The 25,674-nt window shown below is 37.8% G+C and overlaps 1 protein-coding gene across 17 annotated transcripts in view; it reads right to left on the bottom strand.

The window, feature by feature from the left end:
* The window catches only part of kirrel3b (kirre like nephrin family adhesion molecule 3b), a 217,516-nt gene that overhangs the window by 26,998 nt on the left and 164,844 nt on the right, over positions 1-25,674 (bottom strand). For 14 of the 17 annotated variants that reach the window (XM_044119064.1, XM_044119069.1, XM_044119066.1 and 11 more), the window contains 6 exons: positions 25,258-25,427; positions 18,363-18,513; positions 10,524-10,629; positions 3,194-3,342; positions 2,904-3,031; positions 1,522-1,648 (listed from right to left, as the gene is read on the bottom strand). In XM_044119064.1, coding sequence (XP_043974999.1) covers positions 1,522-1,648; positions 2,904-3,031; positions 3,194-3,342; positions 10,524-10,629; positions 18,363-18,513; positions 25,258-25,427 — 831 coding nt within the window. The remainder of the gene's footprint in view (positions 1-1,521; positions 1,649-2,903; positions 3,032-3,193; positions 3,343-10,523; positions 10,630-18,362; positions 18,514-25,257; positions 25,428-25,674) is intronic. The other 3 variants (XM_044119071.1, XM_044119074.1, XM_044119079.1) reach the window with 1 other exon arrangement.

The following is a 25,674-nucleotide window of genomic DNA, read 5'->3' as shown; positions in this document are numbered from 1 at the left end:
GACTCAAGATTTCTGAGAAAGTTGGGAAGAAGAGATGGAATTCAATTATTCAGAAGGCTAAAAAGAATGGAGGCTTTGAATGTCAAATGACAATCCAAGCGCGGAGGTTGGAGACACGCAAAAAGGCAATGAATAAAGAGCATTAAGAAATACAAAAGACTGCAGGGCATTCCAAATTCACTTGAAGGATATCTACAGAGACCAAGTAAACATGTCATCTCAGTTTTGCCGCGGGTTTCCCAGAGTGCCCTGAGTTGTGTTGTAATCTTTATTAAAACACTCCATCATCTTTCTTTCATGGCATCATTTTGAAAAACAATACAATCTCCATTAGTTGAGAAGAAAAAAAAGGTGCAATCAAAATAACAGTGAGTACAGTGGATGAAACGTATTCAGTGTAAACAATAAAGCTGCAATGATAATGGCACACTAGGTTGCTATAAAAGGAATGGGAGACAATAGAAGTAGACGTGATTTTTTCTCTTTTGCAAGGGTTTAGACTTAATTCCTTTCCCAGAACGAGGGGGCTCCTTGCGGTTCATAGAAAGTCATGATTCCGATTCCTTGCTTGAGGGAATGCTGGTATCTCGTTCCCTCTGATATGCCAAACCAGTGTCTGGGTTTGTGAAAAGGGAAACCTTTAAACAGCATGTTTGCCACTTGAAATATCTTCATCCCCAAATCAGCATGAGAGTTGCTTACAGGCAAAGCATTTTGTTAGCTTTCAAAGTGTGCAACAATCCAGTGCAAGTGTTAACAATATCCTTCTTTTTTGGTCTTGTTTTTGTCCAGGTTTCTCACAGATGGACACAGGGGGAAATAAAAAAAAAAACATGTAAATCCCACAACTCAGACCCTCTGCCATGCTGAAGCATGCTCCATGAATATCAAGCACTGATAATGAAGTCATTTGTTTGAGAGTTGCCAGGTCTCCCACCAAGGCTGGTATTCATTAGTTAGTCAGTGCCTCAGAAAAAGGCAGACTCCCTGTGACTCATGCTGAATCTAATTAGCATTTAAGCACATTTCACCTGTTTATGAAATGTAAGACCATGTCCTGAAAAGGTTAGTATGTGTTTATTTTATTTTTTTTCTTTTATGATGGAGAGGCTTCACAGTAGTGAGTCCTAATGAAAGAACTGTGTATTGTGCATCAAGTTAGTTTTGTTAGAAAGCTTAATCTGTATGAGCATGTTTTTGTACCGTTTTTATGTGCTACATCTATTGGTGGGCATTATAATTCAAGGCCTGTGCTGGAAAGTAACCAAGTTTTCAAGAAAATTATATATCAAATGACAGGCTGAAGAAAAACAGAATGTTATGTTAGAAGTTTCTCAGTGAAAGATGTCTGTGAACTACAAAGGAAACAGAATGCTGACTACAGTGACAAATTGCTTTCTTGTTGTTGCTGTTGACCTCAGACCTCTAGATTCACACTACTGTCTACGTTTTACAGACGACAGCTATGTGGAGGCCAAAATGACCAGTTTGTGTGGGGGACACAACAGTGACACAACTCACCATTTACGGTAAGAGAAACTTCCTTCTCCCCGGCTCCGACACGTGGGACGACAGCACGACACACATACTTCCCTGCGTCCTCTTGCCTCACGTTTTTCAAAGTTAGTAGGTTCTCATTGCTAAGAACCTGTAGGCAAGAAAAATTCGTAGGTCATCAGCTGCAATCAGCACAAAAAAACCTTTGCATTTCTGATGGCAGTCAGGCAGGGCTAAGGAGGAAAAAGTACCAAGGCAGCACACGGACCACTTAATACCTTAAAGGGCAGCTCTTCTTAATTATTAAAATCCAATTTAGGGTCTGAGCTCAGTGGAGGAAAGGCTATGGCCTTTGATGTTGACAAAAGGAAAGGTGGAATGAGTCTGATTTTCTGGATCAAAGCAATGGCTCTCATGAGAGAGCAGGTCACAAAGATGGGGTGAAAAAAAAAGTTTTAATAGACATTCAAAGCAATGTAGTTAACTCTTGAAAACCATTTCCCGTAGAATCCTCCATTTAGACCAATTGTTTCCAATTCCGGATCTCAAAGATTAATCTCCTGGATGTCTAAGACGTTTTCATGGTCTATAGCAAAATATTGTAATGGTGAAATTACATCTTGAACCAGACATACATCAAGCTCTGAAGAAGCTTTTGTTTTAATTTATTAATAATAATGGCTCACAGCTCAAATATAAATATGAATTGAACTATTAAAAAAGAATGATTAATTTAGAAATACTCCATAATGCAGAAGCCTGTAGAGTTGACACCTGTTCAACAGAACATTCCTGAGAGTCTCAAAGTTCATCACTATAAAACCTGTGTTTGAGCACATTATTTGGAAAGTTGAGTGATCAAAAAGGCAGCCAAAAAATGTGAACAAGCCATAGGGATAACCTCAGCTGTAAAATAATTCAGAGGAAAAGTGCATTCACAATGTTAGGAGAGATCCATAATACCTGGCTGGCTGCGCTTGGAGTCGTTGCTTTAATATTTACACAGATATTGTTAATCCCTCAGAGCTACAGTATGGACTGATTGCCTCCATGCTATACTGTATTTGCACAGTAGTTCATAATTAACACATCCAGATCCGGTGTTTAAACTATATATTGTATAGTACAAGGACACATAAAAGATTCCATATGAATTTTTAAATATTTTAATTTTTCAAGAAAAAAAAAAGTGTATTAGCTGTAAGCAACACTCCTCAAAAAATAAATAAAACTTCAGATGTATCATTCTTACTTCTTGTGAGATCCATCAAATATATTATTTTTACTTTTTGAATTTTTCACTTTTTGAATTGAATTGTATTCACTTTTGGATCATTTATGACGATGTGCCTATATTTGGATAGTTATATTTCAGAGAGGTAAATTCTGTGAAAAAGGATACATACCACTCCAGAGCCTCTTTTCATCCACACTATAGTCAGAGAAGGGTTTCCCGTCCAAGCACAGTTGAAAATGGCCTCAGATCCAAGGTCAACTTGCAAGGACTGAGGTTCGGCAGCCATACGAGGCCCAACTGTTGGAATAAAAAACCCACAATAAATGATATAAAGTACTATTATCTTCAATCTCCAGAGCTCAGAAAAAAAGAAAAGAAAAAGACAGTAAACATGTAGGACCTTGCATTATTGTAAAGTTGTTTTTTTACACAGGCACGCTAGAGATTTTTGTCACTCACAGTAGACATCGACGTTCCGACTGACGTTGGTGCTGCCAAGTGAGTTAGTAACTTCACAAGAAACAGGCTCTGTGAAGAATGAGTGGTCCACGATAACCTCATAGGTGTCCCCAGAGACCTCCTTAAGCATGTTCCCACCTTTGGCCCACCTGAGATGAAGAACAGATGGTGGAAAAGATGGAAAGATTGGTGAAGAACGAATGAATGGGTTAAGGGTAAAGACAGCTTTCTCCCACCAATATAGTTCTTTTGGGTGAATAAATCACAGTTCTGGGGCAGGTTTTCTATGCTGGCTTCAGCACATTTTTGTGGCAGCTCTCCATGCAATGACAAGCTTTCTGGCAACTCAGAGCAGACAGCACGTTCCTCATTACACCAGACAGAGAGCAGCGCAGAGCACCAACCAAGACAAACAAATCACAGAATGACAAATAGGTAGCTTTCCCACCTTTGAAGACTTTGCTAGAGACATACTGTATTAAACACAACAGCTGACATTAATGAATTGACTTGGGATCACTTGGAAAACAAACAAAAGAAAAAAACATCTGCTTGTGTCTTTGAATGATATATTTCGTGACATGCCACATGTGTTAAGGTAAGACTTTGATGATGCCACGGGCAGCTGTGCCCCACTCTGCATGCATTGTTTTGGCTTTCAGCTGCTTCAAAAGACAAGGCCCATTTATAAAAATGAAGCAAAGGTGTCTTCAGATGTATTGGTTCCCCTTAGAAAATTTAGATGGCGCTGTGGGACACCCAATGTAAGATGCACGATGAAAACATCCATAGAAGACAAGTGTCTGCATGCTGATACGGCAAATGAGTACGCAACCGGCGCCTGTCTCAATTTTCTCTCTCTGCCAGTCCTGAAGAGAGTTTCCATGGGACGGGGAGCTAATTTGTTTTCCATGAGTAAGCTAGCCTCATGCTTGACTAAAATGCTATCATTTAAATGAGAACAGATTACCTCATTCAATCAGTAGCTCAAGTGAAGCAGAATTCTAATTGGGCTTTGCATTTTTTTAGGTTCATTTATGTTTTACAGCAGAACTGTTCACAACTTGCTTTTTGTCTGATGCACCGCTCCGCATAGACTAACTGTTGGGAACTGGGATTGTTTGATGCTTATTTCATTCTAGTTTGATCTTTCTGTATTCTTTAGTTTCTTTTTTATTACATCAGTGTTGTTTCCGTTTGGCTTCAATTCAGTCCTTCCTTAGCTATTCTAGTTTACGTTTATTTTTTGTGGCTAGTTATTTTTTGTTGGTCTAGTTAAACTGTTTCTTCAGTCTAGTTTTTCTTTCGTGTTAGATTAATTTCCTAGTTCATGTACTCTCCCTTGCCCCCTGTGCCACTTTCATTGTCTCTCCTCAATTTGCCTTGTACTTGCTCCTCTCACACCTGCAACCTGTTTCTAATCAACCATCTGTTTCTTGTTTATTAAACAACCCCCCCAAGTTACTCATTCTCAGTTTCTCTTTGCTGGTTCCTCCCGTCACATCCCATTACTAACCCGGTCTGCTCTGTGTTCTTCTCATGTTTCCTTGCTGTGTTTTATTCTCCTTGGTTTATTTGTTTTGCTCTGGCTCCCTGACACTAACATAAAACATAAAGCCAAACTATGAAGAGCATGAACCTGACACCACCATGTTCCATGGACAGGACAGTTTGTTCAGGGTCATGAAGACAAAAAATAAAATTTATTTCTCATCTGATCAAATCACTTTCTTTCACTTCTTCAAATCTGAATTATGTTGACAGTAAATTAATCCCTTTCTTTCCAGCTCATTATTATGTACTACTTTTTACAGATCCGTCTCATATGTTCCAGTAAAAAACATTGTAGTACAGGGTTGTAACATGACAATGTGCGAGAAGATCACAATGGATTTACATAATTTTTGCAAAGCATTCTATCTAAGTTTATAACTACAAGTTGAATTGCTTCATATTTAGGGCTACATTACACTGTAATCAGAACTGTTGTTTCACAGGCTTTTCGCTCTTGGCTATGTTGAGTTGGCAGGTCCAGTGCATTACTTTGCCTTTTAACCCTTGACACCTTGGATGCACTCCAGCACCTGCTTTGAAATTGATGTTGCATAGTCAAAATAAATTGACTGGACTTCACCCCTGAACATTAACTACTTAGTTTCAGTTTGCAGGGTGAAGTTGATCAAGATGGATTTACAGAATAAGGTATTAATCACACTGACATTGCTGTAATCAAAATGAGGGCACTGACAATGATAAATGGTAAGGTGAAAATGAAAGTGACAACGTTGACAAGAAATAAAATAATAATAGGAAAATTACATTTTTTTTTTCTCTATCACTGCTTCCTGGACTGGTACCAGTTCTCAGAAAACCACCAAAGTTCTTAATGTTCCCCCTTAAAAATGTGTGAAATAACTGTAAAGACGGTGACATATGGGGCAATAAAATTAGGAAACAATGAAACTGTTTCTGTTGCCACTTTATAAGCTAAAACTGCAGGAGTCATAATGGGTTAAGCACAGATGTTTGGGCAGCCGGCTGCTCCCGAGATAAAGTTGCAGCTGCCAGGTTAGGGAGCCCCTGACAGTGTTAGGGGGAACTGAGACAGAATATCGTCGTCCTCGGGGAGCAAGTGAGCTCTGTTGGTGTGCTGGGCCATGTCCAAAACTCATGTCTAAACATAGCTAGCCTTGGGTAACACAAACACCTGCATTCCCTTTGGGAGGGCTAAAGGGCCAATGCAAGGCTTCCTCAATAGCTGACTCAGTCTACACCGCTGCGTTGTATTCAGGGATTTCATTCAGACAAAAGCTGTGAATTCTGTCTGCCTGGGTGTGTCCACAGCAGCATGGATCAGCGTGTGCATTACAACTGTTTATGTTTGGTGAAAGGTGTTTAAATTAACACTGTTCCAGACATAAAAAGGTCTGCTGCTAATGGAAGCAGAAGATGAAAGTGAAACAGAGAAGGAGATTTTGCATTTACTGAACGTTATTAGGGCAATAAAAGACTAGCAATTAAATTAGGTGGATATCTGTACCATCAGCTTCAAGGTGCACAGTAAATCAGGATTCATAGCTATTAATAACATGGTTAAGCACAGCACAGAGCCGTTCTAGTTCACCTTCCATGCATTTTAAAACGGAAGATTTCTGTCACTGTGATATTGAAAATATGCAAGCTCAGTAACAGCGTCCAGCTATTTTCAAATAGTCATAAAAAGATAGCATCTTTTATGGTCTCTCAAGAAATTAAATCAACGTCCCTATATGTAGCCCAGTACTTCAAAAGGGTAAAAAAAAAAAAAAAAAAAAAAAAGTAAAAAAACTTGAATGTCGATAGGTATGAATGATATTAAAATAATCAGGAATATCATCTCTCTACTGGAAATTGTTTGATTTTCTTGTATATTTGATTCTATTTGCATTTTCTAAATATCTTTCATCATGGTTTCATGGAGCACTGGCAACACTATAAGTTTTTTTCTTATTTGTACATTTACAAAAACAAAGCATGCAATTTTTCTTCTTTTCAACTTTTATATTTTGTTTTCTACCAAGTACCTAAAGTGCTGATGTGCAAAGAATTTCTAAAAAGTGGAGGGTTTTTCAATGCTTTGCATCATTATGTAATACAATAATGAAATTTTAAAAACTACTTTTTGACTTAAAATAAGTCTCATGTACTGTCTCAGCTATAGATGAAATAGGATGTCAAGTTTGTAGAACTCTGTGAAGCCTTTCCAAATTGCTGACTTTGTTCACCAAACAAATTGTCCCACTAATTTAGCCCTTTGTGAGACAGTCATAACCTTAATGATACATTTTCTGATGTTTTAATACCACAAGATCTCAGGTTTCCAGGCACTATGCTGAGAATCTCAAGCAATTATTTGACTTTTTGGTAAAAACAAGATGTAAAACACTCTTTGTTGTTGTGTGTTGCTGGTACAAGGTGTCAGACTTGCAAAAAAGAAGTATTACAGAACAGTGCGTATACAGCAAGGTAGAGTTTTTAAATTAAAACATCCAAAAACTAGCATTGAAAACAAAAATGATATGTTGTATTACACATAAAAGTGCATTTTTAATTTCTATTTCCAAGTGAATAAGCTCCTACAATGGACATGGATGTGGTTAACTCTACATTTATAAGGATTTTAGGATTTTCTTTGTCAACCTTTGTATTGGAGACTTTTTATCAGAATAGACATCTTAGAGCCATACAGGTTCTAAGATGTCTGAGACATCACTTTTTTTCTTTTCAAGACTTTTCAAGTCTTCCTAATCACTTAAAGCCTTTTCTCACTACAGGTTAGAATCAGCAGTTCACACACAGAGCAGCAGATTGGAGGTAAGCAAATGACTGCCTATAATCCTGTTCTACTCTTTAAATAACCACACCAGGATTTGTTTTCTCATTCATTTTTTCTGGGGAAAGGTTGTGTGGAAAGATTAATTTTTTTTTTTCTCCTGCCTTAATACAGTTTTATTAAAATGCCGTTGCAGTCACGAGGGGGTCACAGGCAGCTGGAGGCACTATGCTTTTGACTATTGCCCCACACTATCTTGGGTGTGTGTCTCAAGTGTCTATTGGAAGATGTTACGATGGTGCAGTGCATATAGGGAATGGATGACTCTCTGGGGAACAGAAAAGAGGCCATCCGTCTAAGAACTACTCTGTCTTTGGGCTCTATCTGATCTGTGGAAGACAGTGTATTAGCACTGAATAATGGTCCCACACTCCTTGACCAGCTTTCTGCACTCCATGATGATCTTGCTCTCAGAGGGAGACTGTGTCGGGCCTCTACATAGATTAGCTCCCCCAGGCAAGTATTATGGACGCTTAAAATTTCTTGTCTACTATGCTGTAAGAGGAAATGGCACAGCAAGGCGTTAGAGCATTGTCAAATCTAAACAGGTGACCATGAAAACCTGGTCAAGGATAAAACCTAGTAGAAAAGGTTACTAGATTAACTTTAAAAATGTAAATCTAGTAAACTGCTAGTGTAACAAGTAGAGGAATATATTTTAAAGTAGGAAATGGATGTTTTTCAATCCCTTTTGGTTTTACCCTTCAACCGATTCTTTTATTGTATAGATTGTTAAACTGGAGGAATATGTCAGCTCCCATAGAGTCAAATCTCTTTATACCCTGTGGAGAGGTCTGATTCTAGCATTGATCCAGCCTTGTAGCCTCTGCAGGTGAAAAAGATGATCTGTCTGTGCTGTTCACAGACAAAGTCTAACACACACACACACACACACACCCACACACACCTTGTTTTTCACAATATCACTGCCCTTTCTCCCGCATTCTTTTTTTCCAAAGTGCATGATCTGTACAACAAAAGCAACAACTCTGTTTTGCCACCTGTGAGTGTGTTGTACACCCATTTCATTTCCCAGTACCATTACAAGATTCAGAGCCTGGCCAATTGCTTTTGCTATTGATTTGACTCCATTTATTTTTCTGCTCAGATTTAAAAACCTCCCACACAGAGAGCCATCTCTTGACAAATCACTTTAGTACTCCTCATGTGGAGGGCCATACAGGATTTGTAAGAACAATAGAGGTGCATTTTCTTGCTTCATCAGAGTTGAAGATGTTAGAAAGAAGTGGATAGATTTAACAAGTATATATTGAGATTTTCAAAATTTTTCATGTTTTCACTTCTCGTTATGTAGGTTCACTTTGTATTCTTATATTTATCCAGTGTCTGATTTTATTTATTTTGGTTGCTAAGCATTAAGTGCAAAATAATAAGAAATAATCATAAAGGTGCTAAAAATCTAAAAAAAAATTGTGTGCTGGGCCATGGAATGTTTGTGAAATATGAAAGTTTGTGACTATGAAGAATCTCTTACATTATTTGTTATAGCCACATGTGGTAAAGGTTTGAAGGTTCTTAAAGAGGCAGTAGCCAAATTCTATGCTATGATACAAAGTCAAATGTATTTGAAATAGTTTTAGGTATATACAGCATTTTCATAACATAGTTACTTGATTGTGACATAAAATGTGCCTGTATAATAAATGATATCCCCGTTTGAGGCATGAAACTCTACACTTCTCTACACTAGATTTTGCAGAATACTTACTCTGCAAGGACACACGCCATTAAGAAGAAGGTGACTGGCTGGATAGATGGAATGTGGATTAATGTTTTTATGCACCGAATAAAAAACACAACAAAATATCATAAAACGTTGCCTTTAGACCCCAACATCATTCATGTTTTTGACAGGGACACAAATGAACTGAAGAACAGTTTTTATCAAAGTTCAGAAACAAAAATGTTGCTCATCAAAGTCTTATCAAGTCTGAAAATAGGAATATATGGCCAACTTGTCTTTGAGCAATCTTGAATACATTCAAATGATTGAATGTATTCAATCATTCAAATGATATATAATCTCAGTCATATAGATTCAAATGACTGAATGTTCTTCTTTTGTAGACAAAAGAAGAACCGTCTGCATTATGGTTCTGTTGCCTTTTTTTAATGTCACCTGTTAGTACAGTTGATATTCAGAAAAGGGAAATCAGCACATGATGAGAGACTGAATTTTGATTAATGGTTTGCCCCTTTTTTTTCTGCCTCTCCTGTTGTTCCTCATTTGATAATTGCATATTTTAACTTGCTTCCAAATTAATTTTGCTTTCTCATTTTAGCAATATTAACATTTCTTGTGTGGGTGAAGACACATTATTTCCTTACAACGGGCAAAGTCAACTATTTCAAATTGCCATTTGTAAAACAAGAAATAAAAGCCTAGATTCACCCATTACCATTGCACAAAGCTGGCAGATCCCTGGGGCAGGTGCTGTCTTAACACATAATTTCATGGGGAAAAAAGCAGCAATTTTGACATCTTCCTCAGATGTCACACAAATTAGATTTTCAGCTTTCCTCTGACACACTCATAGACATTTAAAGTTCAAGGGAGATGATGTGACCATAAAGCAAATAGTTGTAGAACAAAGCTCTGTATTATTTTACTGCAGCCCAGTGAAACATGACATGCTTTCCCAATTGGTTTTTCTGTAATATGTTTCCATTATATTTTTCAGCAGTGTTTCATTGTTTTGTGTCCTCTCATAACAATTATGAGGTGAAGTAATGGTGCAATGGTATTATATAGTGTCTGACAAAGATTAATACCATCAATACCGTGTTAAATTTTCTGCCATGTGAAAATGTTTTTTTTGCCTTCTACATCGATCAGAAAATATCTCATTAAGTGCGTTTCTCCTCATCCTTCAATATTTTATAGGATCTTTAAAGCTTTGTGGATGACTTATGTGTGGGCACTGGAGTCACACTCACCTGTAGAGCGAAACGGGAGGGTTGGCCTTTGCAGAGCAGTGGAATTTCACAAGGTTGCCCTCCAAAACGGGCTGAGGCTCCACTGAGAGATTGACAAGAGGGAGATCTATAAAAACAGGGATGCACAAAGACAAGCAATTACTCAACTGGAATCCTCGAACACGGTGCAGTGAATTGTAAGCTTTAAAAACATATTTTGTAGATGATGTTGTTGATGACTAAATGTCAGAAAAAAAAACAGTAGAAAAAGAGGAATCCTTTCAGTTTAACTGTGGTATCTTGTGTTCATAACATATCAGACGGAGATTCTTATCCCGTAATTTTTATATGATCTGTATTTGACTACCTGATCACACTCATCTCCACATCTGTTGATGACATGCTGTATGATTTTTGTTAACTGTATCCCCAGCAAGCTGCACAGCTGAAATTTGCTCAGCCAGTTGAAAAAGTAACGACCACATCACATTCTGTGTGAATGGTGTTCAAAAATGTTTTCAAACTATCACTTGTTGACCAATTACTTGAATGTTTAAACTTTTACTTTTGCCAAATCTTCTTTTATGGCTAGCTTTTTGTCTTTTAAGGTTTTGAGGGTTGCGGTCATAAATCTAATTATTAGATCTCACCACATATTCTCTTTGGGATTCCAGTTGAAACTCTGGCAAGGCCACTTCCAAATTGAAACATTATCTCCAATTAGAAAACCATGTTGATCAGGTCAAGATATCACTCAAATCTAAATCTGTCATCCATATAAATAAATTTGGGCTTAGTTTTAATTATCCTGATATATATTAACAGCCTATAAACCCAAATGTGTCTAGTTTTAAACGAGTCATATCTGTATCATTGACAAAAGAATCCTGATCAGGATGTTCCCAGGTGTGAAATGTCAACCTTGTAGTATCTGCACCACACATGGAACTATATCTGAGAAGGATATAACATTCATAGCATTAATACTATTATTCTCATAATCTTTCAGTAAACAATGCCATATTGTGGTACTGTTTAGAGCAAGTTTAGAGCAAGTTTGACAACTTATCTCAGTCTGTGAGAGAATTATCCCAGGATAACTATGTCTCAGTTTTAATACCCCTGCTGCCCACATTTCTTAAAGTTCATCTTGTTTATTTCTATGTTTCTGCTCTTACATATCCCTACTTTTCATATGTAAAGCAAGAAAAATGAAAACCTGAACTGATAATGGATTTCACTGAGTAAGAATTTTCAAGCAGGAAATAGTCCATGGTAAAATCCACAGCAATTAAAACAACAAGGAACCTCAGCGGTGCAGTGCAAATTATAATAGTTCTGAACATTGCAAACATTCAGATTATGCAAATTCAATAAACAACTTAATTTATCCTAATTGACAAAGGTAGGATTCTTTTTGAAGATAGAGCTTCATTTCCATATAAACCTGTCCCACGTGAAGCAAACAAAGCTATTTACCTCACAAATTTGGAGGTTGATTTTAATTATTTATTTATAAATAAAGCTATTTGTCAGGCTTTTTAAATGCAATGTAGGTGTATTTTGTTCATAGCTGCAAAAGCAGCAAGGTAGATCATAATTACACTTTGGTCTAGCAGTTAGTGCTGTAAGTGCTTTATTGTTAATGGAAAATACATTGGAAAGTGTCAACAATTTCTTCTTACTGAAGATTTGCTTTAAATAACAGAAAAATAAAGAGTCTTCACTCATTTTTTTTCTTTCATACAGTTTTCCTTTTTTGCCTTGTGGTAGCAAAGTGGTGAGTTATCCTGGACAGTCAACAAGTCACAAGGGGAAAACTGACTCTGGGTTTGAAGCTAGCCATCTGTTTAAAAAGTAGATCTGCTCTGTGTTTAGCTACACTAACGTTACAACCAGGAACTGTGTTTGGCTGCGAATGAAGGGCACAGCAGTGAGAACAGAAATCCGCTGAGGATGAAACAAAAAAGGAGCACACAAACACACTTTAATGTAGCCAGACATCTCTGTGAATGGCTATGGAGAGGGAATCTGTAAGCATGTTTATGGGTCGGCACCAAATGTCGAAAAACTGCTTATTACCCCGTAGCTGTGCAGATGCTCAAGGCTGGCTCAGCTGCCACAAAACCCCTGAGAGGAAATGGTCCAGGTGCCACATTCTTTCCCTACTTACACACCATATCCCCCATCAGTGGAAGCATTCCCCTTCAGGACAACTCCACCACCCCTTGCCAACCACTTCGCTACGTTGAAATCCATGAGCTCCACCTGTGCCAGGTCTCTTCAGGCCAGTAAAGAAAACAACAACATTGCAAAACCCAAAAAGACTGCAGGCTAACTCAACAAGCAAGTATCCCTAGGTACTGAGCAGCCAGCTGTGTGTGCCTAGGCATTTGCATGCTTGTGTGAATATGAGCGGGGACCTCAAGGGGGGCATGGATGTGCATCATAATAAAACCGGAAACTCATCCTTGCCTGGAGCAATAGTGTTATCCACTCAGTAGGTGGTTTAAAGCATTGTGGGTGGTTAAATCCGTTAAAAGAAATGTGGGTAAAAGCAACCTAAGGGGCAAACTGACAGGTGTGGCAGCAGTGGAGGTGGCACTAAAAAAATCTGTGGGAATCTGGGAGCACAGACAGAAAGAGAGACAGATATCAAAAGACAGGGGAAGATCTAAAGGCATCTTCTGTGCTAATAGACATAGCAATGCAGAAGCTAATTCAGAGGCCACTTGCACTAAACTCTTCCTATATGGGCCTTTTTAATCATGATATCCTTCTTCTTGCTGCCAACTGACTTCTAAAGACTCAAATGCACATTACTGTCAATCTGACCACAAAATCAATGTTCTTTTGAAATGCCTGAACCAGCCCTCCATTCTGAGAAAAAAAAAACAAAAACAAACTCCCATGTTCCTCTCAGCAAGAGTTAATGTCATGATTAATTTAATTTGTTGATATTTCCATCTCTCAATCGCTTTAAATGACAGCATTGGGAGCACCAGCTGTCAAAGTTCTGTCCCTATGTTTGAATTAAGAACTAAAACACCTTTTCCCACTTTTGACCTTTATAACATGACCAACATCTGTTTAGTAAAGTGAATACTTTGATGGGTAAGTGCAATGGGTTGACGAGTTGGGCATTTGAGACAACGCCATTGCAGACCAATGCGCAAGACAGCTAATCTTTCACTAGAAGGGGGGGGGATCAATAGACTGAGGTAACAGGAGAAACAACAGGAAAAATTGGGGAGGGTGTTGTTTTAGTTGGCCGACAGCTTTTGATCAGTTAGTTCAAAGTGAAAACCAGATGGTGTTTTTGGAACAATCATCCAACTTCTCTGTTCATGGAGATTGTGCCAGCATAAATTTACCCCCATTCCTCCCTTTCTTAAAGCTCACATTTTCAATCTCTCTGGGTCACTGTAGACAGCTGTTCTTCAGCAGGACCAGCCCCAAACTCCAGAAGCGTTTGGATTCCTCTGAAGGATGCAGAGACCGAGGATTATATTGTCGACAATATGGGTACGCTGTCATCTGGCTGGCTGAGCGCAATACTACAGGGGAGAACAGGCTGACGAACAACTTGAGGTCTAGCATATTGATCATAAGATATTCAGAATGCTAAATTTACGTAGTTTAATGATGGCAGATGTTGTTCCACATTCCTTGCAATACAATATGTGCCAAAATATGTTCACAAACTGAAAGTTTTCTCAGAAATGCAAGCGCATTTTCCTGTCTCTATAACCTTATATTCCTTCCCCTTCACTCACAGATGCTGTTTCAGATGAATTTGGCATTATTTGCTTGATTAAGCAAGGAGAGTATGTGGCTGAGCAAGCTACCAAAAACAAATCCCCCCAATTGCACATGTGCATGTTCTTTATTAATTAGTCCCAACAAATGGCTTTCATTTTTCCACCCACATGGCTCAGCTTGTTTGCAATGCAAACATACGGAAAAACCTTGGTCTTGCCCATCCCGAGTGCATTAATTTCCCACTACACATTTCAAAGCAGAGTTTTATGTGGGGCAATGCTCTGCAGATATGCAACTGCACTAGAAAATAATTGAGGAGCATTTCAAGCCATGCGATGAGTGGGAATTAGCGAGACACGAAGCTGGCATCCAAAACAGAGTTCCTTTGCAGTGGTACGTGCTGTAGTGGTCGTGGAAAAGTTCACTGATTCAAGTACAAACGACAGCATGCACATCAAGACATACTGCTGAAGAAAACAGCATCAGGGGGTAGCTACCCCATGTGCTATCAAATAATTACAGTCCGCTAATGGAATGTTGTGGGCAACTGAAGTCAGCAGTCTATCCAGGGTTCTGAATCACCTCTGCTGGCTCTAAATCCCTCTCATTTCAGCAACATCGACAGCGTATACTGTATTTAGATGCTAATTTGTCTAAACCTCATCCAGATAACGCTGTATGAACTTTGGAGGGGATAGAAATGCTGATGTGGATGTAAACCATGAGCATTAAAGTAATGATAAAAAGAAAATACTGTTAAAAGCATTGGGTTCTGGTTTAAGCTGCAGTGCAATGTGCAGAGTTGTGTTTAGATTATACTCATTTGGATTGAGGGCAACTAATCACATAAGTGAGCTGAACACTAGATTTTGTGAAGAGAAGAAAGATTGCAAAGTTTACAAAAACTTTTTTGTAGGTTTTATGTCACTGAGATGACATGTGCACAAGCTTTATTGGGCAAGATGATTTGGTGTTCAATTAAATGCATAAAAGTTAGGCCGCTCCTGAGCAGAACATATAATGCTTCATGCTGGGAATGTAGAAGTTCAGAGGGAGATTGTCAACATATTCAGGCTATGCAATACCATTTCATGAAATCTACTCATTTACTGCCTTAGTAAAAACGAGATGAAAGCATCAATATCAATTTTAGCTGTTCATGCTCAATACAGTGCTCAGTCACAGAGTGCCAGGAAAACATCTGCAAGGGTTTAATTCCGAATGAGACAGCTTGTGGATAGGAAATGAAGTGTGCCCTAAAATGAATGACGCCCCTCACTTTCTGCTCCAATGTTCTTGATGACACTTGCTCTTATCCCAGGGTGAACAAGTTGCTCCTTTTTTTCAGTTCCCATAAATATGCTCACGCTGCATCTACTATTTAATGTGATCATCTAACATTTTCTAAGAATTTCAAATCACTTCCTAATGCCATCGATGGCTGTTCTGAGACTCATTTCAGTCAGTCAAGTCTAACAAGTTCTGACAGATTCTGACCCCTGATCAAATCAAGATGAGAATGAGCAGTCCCTTCATGGCAGATATTATTTTTCAAAGTCACATAATCAAATTTCTTTAGAGTAAATTATAAGTAAATGATAGGAAATTACTTTAAATCCCTGGTTGTCAAAGTGGATGTGAAATGTCCACCTAACAGTGCATAGATTGAAATATCCCATGCCAGACTGCTCCTTCCATCCATCCATACCTGGAAATTTCAGGCACATAGCAATCAAGACTGCAAAGGAACAAGTGACTAATTGAGCAGCATTATTATGTCACATAGTTGTTTCTAAAGAGGTGATAATCAGTTGGTTTTAAAAACAAAAAACAAAAAAAACAACAACATTAAAATGTTCAATTTAAGACAAACCTGGGAGTCATTGTTACAATTATTATTATCGAAATTAAACTCTAAGACATGGTAATTAAAGGAGGTTACTGGTAATAATTGAATCAACCGTTGGAATAGTTCGGTCATCCAATATGGTTCTGAATGCCTTTGGGGTCCTTTAAGGAGCTAACTTTATTTTACTCATGCAGCACTTTGAATTAGAACAACTTTTGTAAGTTGTAAACAGCATACTTCATTCACATTCAACTTGTTCCTACAGCCATCATTTCAGGAATTTTACAGTAAGATATTCTCAGCGGGAAATAAAGTGAATTGCAGTCTGCTGCATTCAGGCTGAGGTATCCACCTTCACTTTTAGATCAAACTTAGGTTCATGTTAGTCACCTTTATTCTTTAATAAAAAGAGATAAAATGTAATTTTGTTAATTTTTTAAATTCAAAAATATAAATTTGGTCAGAAATTTGATTATTTACTTAAGAAATAAAACAGACATGGTGACTACAGACAACAACTACAAAAATCTATTGATTTCATGGGGATTTTTTGGGTGTGCTCTTTGGTCTTTATGGTGTTGTTTTTATGGTTTTCTAACAAACCTCTGAGGTCTTTACAAAACAGATGTATTTATTATAGTGCGATTGAACAATGTCAAGGTTGGCTGACTTTCATTTAAGGGCATCTGAGTCAGATGGTAGGACACAAATGCATGTCACACTCCAATCTTCCAGTGTGACATGTATCATCTTCCTTCCTCCTAAGGTGCTTAAGAACAAAGTACATTCAAAACTTTAGCAAGATTCTGCATAACTAGTTAGATAAATGGTACATTTACCTCAAGTGGTAAATTTGATGAACTAAGTGGTAGACTTGCCACTTAGTGCATCAAAAAGTTTGTAATTGCTCTTTAGCTTTGATTTTTGAATCTGTGTTTTGGACAGATTACAAGTCGCTGACCTTGTAATCAAATTAGCCTGCATTCAATTTAAACAATTAATACCTAACATAAATCAATCAAAGTTCAGCTATTGCATGCTTGAATTACGGGGAAACTTTATGTGAGGAGTGGATCTCTAGTTAAACTCCAAAGGCTCCACTCAGCTGTGCTGAGCACTACCTGTCAAATCCAAGAGAGGAGGAGGAAGAGGGAGGGGGGAGTGAAAGCGAGGGAGGGAGTCGAGAGCCTTAGCCTTGTGGGAAACAGTTTGGATCTCGACAATTAGTCTCTGCTGTCGCTGGGTTTCATCTCACACTGTGAAAAATGTTTTCAGGAGCTTTAATTGTGTAAAGACGACATTTTAGAATGCTAATTAGAGATCTGCTCCACTCATTTTTCAGGGTTAAATCAAACATTTACAGGCGTGGATGATGCTATGGTGGCAGGCAGTTATCAGAGACACATCATTACACATGGTGACAAATCAGTTTACATGTGGGCAGACTTCCTTCTCTGACTGCATGCCAAAGGAAAAAAAAAAACGAAGCGCGCAAACTGCTAGGGTTGCAAACACTAACAACTCTTAATCATTTTTACTCCCGCGCCTGAGTTGGCCTGATTGTGCTATGCCCGCTCGTGCCATTCTCGCCTCTTGCCGTGTACATAATAAAAAGAATGGAGCCGTCAGTCATAATGGCTCTCTAGATAGAATTTTCTGCTTTATTAGTCATACTTAATGGCAATGAAGGGGTTGTGAGTGATGCAAAATCCCATTGTTCAAATCCTTTCTCTTGCTGTGAGCAGTTCTTGATCGAAAAAATATTCCCTGACAATTGAGGCTGAATGCAGTTTACACGCTGGGCTTACTTTGCCTATTTTCAACTTGAAATGTGGATTCTCTCATCAAAGAGATTGATGGCATGAGAGAAAAAATACGAGAGGTGGGAAGACTTTGTATTCTTCAACAGTGAGCAGGTAGCCGGAACACAAGCTTCACCCGTTTAAATCGACAGATGCTCTGACTTTTCTTAATATATTTTTTATCATAGAAAATTAAAACTACTGGTGCATCACTAATCGATACGACTAGATGGCATGTGAGAAGAAAAAAGGAAATCAATTATGAATTCCAGTGAGAGTCTACAGGAGATCACATATGACCACAGAGTTAAAGTCATGTGGGTTTTTGTAACAGTATAATTCATATTTCTGAATCCTGCTGATCATATGTTAGTGTTTTCTTCTCATCTAACTGTGAATTATTTACATTCAAAATATAAACAAAAGATTTATAGAAAATATGCTTACGCTGAATGTCAACAGTGACGCTGGTCTCCTTGCCATCGGGCACTGCCTTGTTGGAGGCCTTGCAGGTGATCTGCTGACCGGTCTCGATGTTGGAAGGCGAAAGGTAGAGTGTGCTCACTGTGCTTTCTCTCCTGCCATCTCGGAGTAATGTCTGGAAAAAGCAAAGTAACATTTCATGAGATGAAGCCAGTTTTGTGCTTAAATACCTAAAATGACTGGGCGTGCTGTGGTGGCGTAAGGGATAGCACGAGTCATGTTTGGAGGCCTTGAATCCTCGATGCAGGTTCGATTCCCGGACCCGGCGATGTTTGCCCCATGTCTTTCCCCCTTTCTTGCCAACCTACTTTCATATAAGGGACACTAGAGCCCACAAAAGACCCCCTGGAGGGGTACAAAAAATAAATAAAATGAGGAGCATTGTGTCATTTTGTATCCTGGCTATTGTCCATCTAAGTTGGGGTAATAAAAGGAAAGTTCTCAGGAGTTAAAATTATTAATAGCTGCTATAACTGATAGAAAGATGCTTTATTTTTGTGAGAGAACAGAACTGAAGAAACCACAAAACTGGTGAAAGAACTAGTTGGAATGACACCTGTTTTGACATATTTTTTTGTATTTTGAATATTTCAGACAGAAAAGATTAATATTTAGATTTAACAGACAAACGTTTTAAACATTTTGCTTGGTTATTGGTCTCCATAATTAAATTGGTCTCCAGCTCCTATTAAAAGTGATTCTACCCTCTTGCCAGTCAGCATTGGATCTTCGAAATGTCCAGTTTATTAATGCAGAGACAGAGATTGCAGCAGAAGCAAAAAAAAAAAAAAGGTTCTAGCCCTACCATTAATTCAGCACTGAAATCAGTTCGATCACAATAATATAGTAGCGAATATATTATTCAGGTTTTTCATCAAGGATTTTAAGCTAACATAGATATCTTCATGAAGAGCTAAAAGATGCCATAAGCAAATTTTCTGTCCCTTGTCTGATTAGCTGCTGCCTTCCAATACTCTGTTTCATTATAAAAAGAAACTCACCTCAACAGTAAGCAAACCATTACTGATAAAAATGTCTCAACAGAATTTCACTTTAAAAAAAATTAATTATCTTTTAAGCTGCAAGCACCTGCAGGTGTAGAATAAAAGAAAGTGAAACGTTCACCTATTTAAGCATTTTACATCTTAATTCTAAACTTTTCCCACAAATAATTGTGTGACAATAAAGAAGTTAAAACAAAGAGAAGATCAAAGAAAAGCAAGAATAAGATTAAAACAAATTCATATATAATTGGCTCTACTGCAGGAAACAGAAGTGAACCATCAAAACATTCCGCCTGTAGTTTTACCCGCAAAGAGAGGCTGATATGAAATTAAATAAATAAAAAGTATTTGAAATATGTTTTTTTAGAGCTTCCTTTTGTGTGCCTGGAGAGCTGTGCTCTAGTGCATGGCTTGTCATACTCCACAAAGGAAATCAATCTTCTTTTCAGTGCTCATCCTCTGAGCCCTGTATTGTGGAAGCCATCTGGAATCGGTTGGTAGCGCTTGCTGGCTCTCTGCTATGACTACAGTGCTCAGAGGAGGGTTCTGGGAGGCTATGCTAAGCAGTGCAGGACAGAACAAAGTCAATGAATAGAACAAATTATGTGGGCAACAGGGTGCAGGGTGGTCAACCACAAAGTCAAGATGCATTTCCCTGCCTTCCCTTTAAAGAAGGCACGAGGCTCAGTTCTTTTTCAATAGAAAGGAAACTACATTAAAAAAAGCACCGTTTAGAATGGAAACAGCTGAAAATTGTGTTTATATTAAAAACATTATGTCAAAATCCTGTTAAAACGTCAGGTCGTTGTGTCTTAAACAGATGATATATAATTTGCTTTATGTTATTTAATTTTATGTTTATACAGGCTTTTTGAGATCTACAATGTGACTTTAATCATAGTGGAAATGCAAATAGCAACACTAAACACTAAAGCACGATTGATTAAAAAAACACACACCAAAGGGAAAATGTACCAAAAAAACTAAAACAGCAGATGTTTATTATGTCAACTTTGTTGAAAAGCCTTCCAGTTCTGTTTCAGCTTTCAGTCTTCATGACTGAATCTGATTAACCTGAAATTACAAACTGTGTGATTCTCTTAAATTAGTAAAAAGATCAAATGCAAATTGGTCAGGAAGGCTGCCAAGAGTCTGATAACAAGTCCAGAAAAGCTCCATGGAATTCTGACAGCAATATACCTGATCTGAGGAGCAGGGTTAAAATACTGAACAATTTTCCTATGAAGAAGACATTCAGGCTTAGCCAAAATTTCTTTGTCGAGATTACAGAACTGCTTGACCCAATCTGGCATGTCCCACCATCTATTACCATTTCGAGTAAAAGATCCCCCTGGCCTGAGAGAAAAAGCGTTGGAGCAGCCTCTTCTAACGTTAAATTGAGCTGTAATTTTGCAAATACAAGTTTTTTTTTTGGATTGTGTTTGAGAAACTTTAGGTGGTTAGTTTTTTTAAAGAGATTATACCACTGACACAGTAATGAAATTATAAACTGCTGTGAATACCAGAAACGTTTTTACCCAAAGCCTTCAGGTAGCTGCCTGAAAGCTGAAGCTTTACTACTGTACAAAATCCAAAAGTCAGTTTCTGTAGAAGAAAATTAAAGTTTTAAAATTATTTAGTAGTCTAGATGTCTTCAAGTCACTTCTTAAAACACATTTTTAATCACTGGGTTTTAATCAATCGAATTTTATTTGTATAGCACATTTCAGCATCAAGGCATTACAAAGTGCTTTACATCAAATCAAACACAGAAACACAATGCAACATAGAATCAACAATCAAAACACAACATTAAGTCAAGTTCCATCAGTAAATTTGTAATTAATTACGTTTTAAATACAATCCTAAACAGGTTGGTTTTTAGTCGAGTTTGCATCCATAAAAGGTTTACCGGTTACACTCCTACTGTGTTATATGGAACAAAATACCTATTGGTATTTTTATTCCCACTCACGCTCACAATCACACAGTTTAAAACGATGTAAACAGCCTTTCAAAGGGCTTCCGGCATGAGGCTCTTAACACCTCTTTCACGGAATTTCGAGCGGGGACTCCGCCGTCCCTCACGGATTTTTTGCAATTCTATGGTACCTGTTATACAGAGTGAGAGATTCATTTGTCGGGTCCACTTATGTTTCTGTTTCTTTCTCATGGTGTGTTTGTATTTAGCACTTTCTCTGTTGGGATTACTGTTATTTTGTGATTTTTCTTTACAGCACTTTGGCCAATGGCAGTTGTTCCTAAACGTGCCATATAAATAAGTTTGATTTGATTCGGGAAAATCAAAAGACTTATCTGACAGATAGTCTGTGGGGTTGCCACAAGAGAAAAATATTCACAAGAGTGACAGATCTGAAGAACCTTCGCAAAAGTGAAGTGGGGAAATAATGTCAAGATGGGCATCCTGGTAGAGCCCCACTAAAGAAGGTTGTGGGTTGAACTTCACATCCCTGAAGTTCAAATACTTCAGGGACGTGTTCTTTCACACTAATGCAAAGCTTTTAGGCCAGTTAAACCTCAATTTATCAATGTCATTTTTCTTTCAAAACCACCCCTCATTCTGAACAGTGTGGATAAAAAAAAAGAAGAAAAATCAACTTTTAAACTGACAGAAGACATTATATATACTTATCACTTTATAGTTCAACCATGTCAATGTACCTTTTAAAGGAACTTAAAATTGAGGCATCTAAACCACTCGGGTGAATATATTAGGTTTTTTGGCATTTCTAAGACCTGTAGGAAAATAATATTACAGCTCCTAGGCTCTGTGAATCCCATTTCCATGTGAAGAGCCATGTGATAAAATTCATATTTGTGCGTGAGTCACTTTGAAAGCAGAGAACATTAGTTGTCAGACACGGAGTATGTCAATGTAATGTTCTTTGTGACACAATCGAGATTGTTTCCATCATAACTCTGGACCTGTCTGAGTCTGCAGTCATTAATCTTAGAAACAGGGTTAGCTGGCAGCAGCACAAAAAAAATTCAACATTAGTCCACATCACAAATTGAGATATTTTCTTATTTAATACCAACTAAAGCTCCAAACAATACACATATAACCAGATTACAGGACAATAAGCTTATGTGTAATTAATATTTTCTGACCTTCTGAAGGTAAAAGGAACAAAGAAGCTTATAACAATAAACCACCTTTTTCTCTTATCTGTTTGATTAATGTGGTTTTCTAGCATTATTGGAAATTGTGCAGCATAAACACTCTCTGACGTTACCAACAAGCTTGATAGCAAAAGAAATACCTGCCAAAAAACCACATGCTAACCTTTTGCAACTAAAGATGAACCAATCAATGACAAAAAGATCAGAAGTGGACAATTTTTCCTCTGTAGACTTTGAAGTCAAATATTTGTTTTTTTCCTATTCATTAAATTTCTTGAAACTCAAACCACCTGCAATTTTTGTTCTGCGAGGATTTAAACCAGCAGTGTGCACTTTATGAACTTTTTTTTTCTAGTTAGCTTTGATACATAAAAGGGAATAAATTCTAGCAAGACATGCAGACCATTTTTTTCTCTTTTAGGTTGTACAGTCTAGTAGAAAAAGTTAAAATTAAAATTAAAAATAATTTGTTAGCATTACAGTCATGCAAAACTGAAGCACTATTTAAGATATGGCAAATAAATAAATACAATTTAACAATAATTTGCTTGATCAGACCTAATTAGTGTGTTGCATAAGCACAAATTATTCTTTGATCCACTTTAAATCAAAACCTGACAACAGTATCTGGTATTGATGGCAAAGATGGACAACAATAGAATCAACTGTTAAAGTCATTCTCAAAATTCTAATCTCATCTCAAACTGCTGCATCAAATGTTTTTTTTATTTAATTTTACCAAGACAGAAATGTGTGGAGACCTTTTCAGTATGGCTTTGAGCTAAAGGCCTTCACTTAAGGTTTTAATTTAATGAGATTTATATGTGTTGATATGTAACTTCTTTCTCCCTTTTGGTGAGGTTCTTCATTATATACTGCCGTTATAAATTCCTAAGCTACCCTCACTAATGATAAGCAGTGCATCATTTTATGAACTCTGCTTTGCTTTGGTTAAAAGCAACACACATGGTTGCCAAATGTTAGTTTTAATCATATAGTTTTCATTTAATCACTGGTCCAGTAAATAGATTTTCATGAGGTCACAGAGATGAGGTTTTGGATGGGTCAGAACTGTCATTACACATGGCACCATCAGTAAAGCCATCTTTGTGAACCCTTCACCACATCTGCTCACATTAGACCCCTTCATCTGTTGGATATGAGAAGACCATCAGAGCAGATGATTATGTTTTCAAAATGTCCCCCTGCTGCTTTGCGGATCCAAGAAAAGTCATCTTGGTTTAATTGAACCCATTGCTTTTTAATGTTGGGCAATAGAGATAAGAGGGGGGAAGCTCATACTCGGGCTCAGCGCAGGCATGCGAGCATCCGTCACCTATTGGCACTGGAAGTCTTCATCTCTGCCTTCGCTCCTGAGGAGGAAGTGAAGGTAGGAAGCGCGCTCCTCCACCTACCATTAGCAAACAACACCTCCGGCAATCACTTTATTCAAAGCGGCCTGGTGCTGCACCTCAGCCCAATCAATGGCATTTATCTCCTCTTTGAAAAAAGCCGATAATGGGATGAGACAGTGCAGGGAGAGGAGGAAGGCAGGGGTGGTCTTAGTCGCCTAAAGTGCCTTGCCTCTTTAAGTGCTTTGTTTAAACATAAATAGAATATAACCGATTTAAATGGATGACTACGCCTTGAGAAGAAATGTGAATCCAGTGTTTAGGTTCATTTGACCACAGCATAAAAGAATTTGGAACTGCAGTGACATCCAAAGTCTAAGGACAAGCTACAGCTGAGAATCAGACTGTGGTATAAAACATTCAGGAACTTCACATTGTAGATTAGAGAATTGTTTGATCAAGCAAGCGTCTGTAGGACGATATCAAAATGCTGGAATGAGACGCAAAGTTACTGATAGTTTCATGATCTCACCATCTGTTTGTTTTAGTACATTTGTAGACGAGAGAAAGCAAATGCTTGTGTTTTTGAGGAATGAAGCGCAATACTAAGCATCTGAAAAATACTTTAGCACCGTGCTGTAGTTGCAGTGGTGTAGATATGTATGGTGCAAGGTAATTAGCTGTTAAATAAGTAAATTATTATGATAAGTATTGAATTAAAAACATCACTAAAGCTGAAAAAGTTATTAAAAGCCAGAAAGGACAATGGAATCTTTCAGTATTTAAAAAGCAATCCTGTAACTCACCTCTCAGTATAAATTAAGATCAGCTTGTTTCTTAAGAAGTGGGTAAAACAAAGAGCTTGTACAAGACTTGGTGTTAGCATTTGTTCTACATGTATTTAAGTATTCCAGAATATTATAACTGTGGAGTGGAAACTTAATTTATTGAAGAGAATTCAAAAGAACCATCAGAAATACTTTGCAGGTGCAGTATTTCCTTCATAGGCTCTCGCTGCTCACTTCATCAGACCCCAAAGCGGAAGCAAATGGATTTTGAAGCTTATGTAAAGATTACCCTTTTCCTTTGTCATTCCACTTTATCGAGTCATAAAGAACTTTATTGACTAATTTGTTTTGAATTCTCTCCACGTATGATTTTCTCGGGTTGTTTCTCGCTACGTTTCAGGTGTGAACACCAGGTCAGTAGCCTGATTATGAATATATTCACTTAGAAAATTGTAGAGAAAAATGAGAAACATATATAACTGACAAACAAACAGACAGGCCACAGTCATTCTGAACAATGTCATACAAAGCCCCCCACCCTGCTGGGCTACGTACCTGTTATGACACACACCTCAGTGCTTACCTTGGAGTACATGGCCCCGTTAAGGACCTCTCCGTTCCGGATCCAGATAATGGATGCCGCAGGTTTGGCATTGTCAGCGTGGCACGTCAAGTTTAGAGGATTGCCAGCTCTCAGGCTCACTACAGGTCCGCCACCGATGACTGGGTCGTCTGGGGGTACTATTGACACAAAAAAAGGAGTTGTAAGCCCTGGAGGTGTTAATTAATATCTTGTTTACTACTGGGGCATACAAGCAAATGACATTGCTTTTGTTATTAAAATAGGCTTCATTTAATTGTTTCTTGTACCGCATACACTCAAACCAATAATGAACAAACTAACTCTTAATTTCTTTGTTTCCATGTACTTCATGATCTTCACAAGATCTGCTAATTATACATATACATGTCAGATGTACATGTGTAA

This window comes from Gambusia affinis, linkage group LG06 (assembly GCF_019740435.1).
Source record: "Gambusia affinis linkage group LG06, SWU_Gaff_1.0, whole genome shotgun sequence".
In the NCBI taxonomy this organism is placed as follows: Eukaryota; Metazoa; Chordata; class Actinopteri; order Cyprinodontiformes; family Poeciliidae; genus Gambusia; species Gambusia affinis.
Note: the sequence above shows the minus strand (reverse complement) of the source record. Positions and strands in the feature narration are given on the sequence as shown.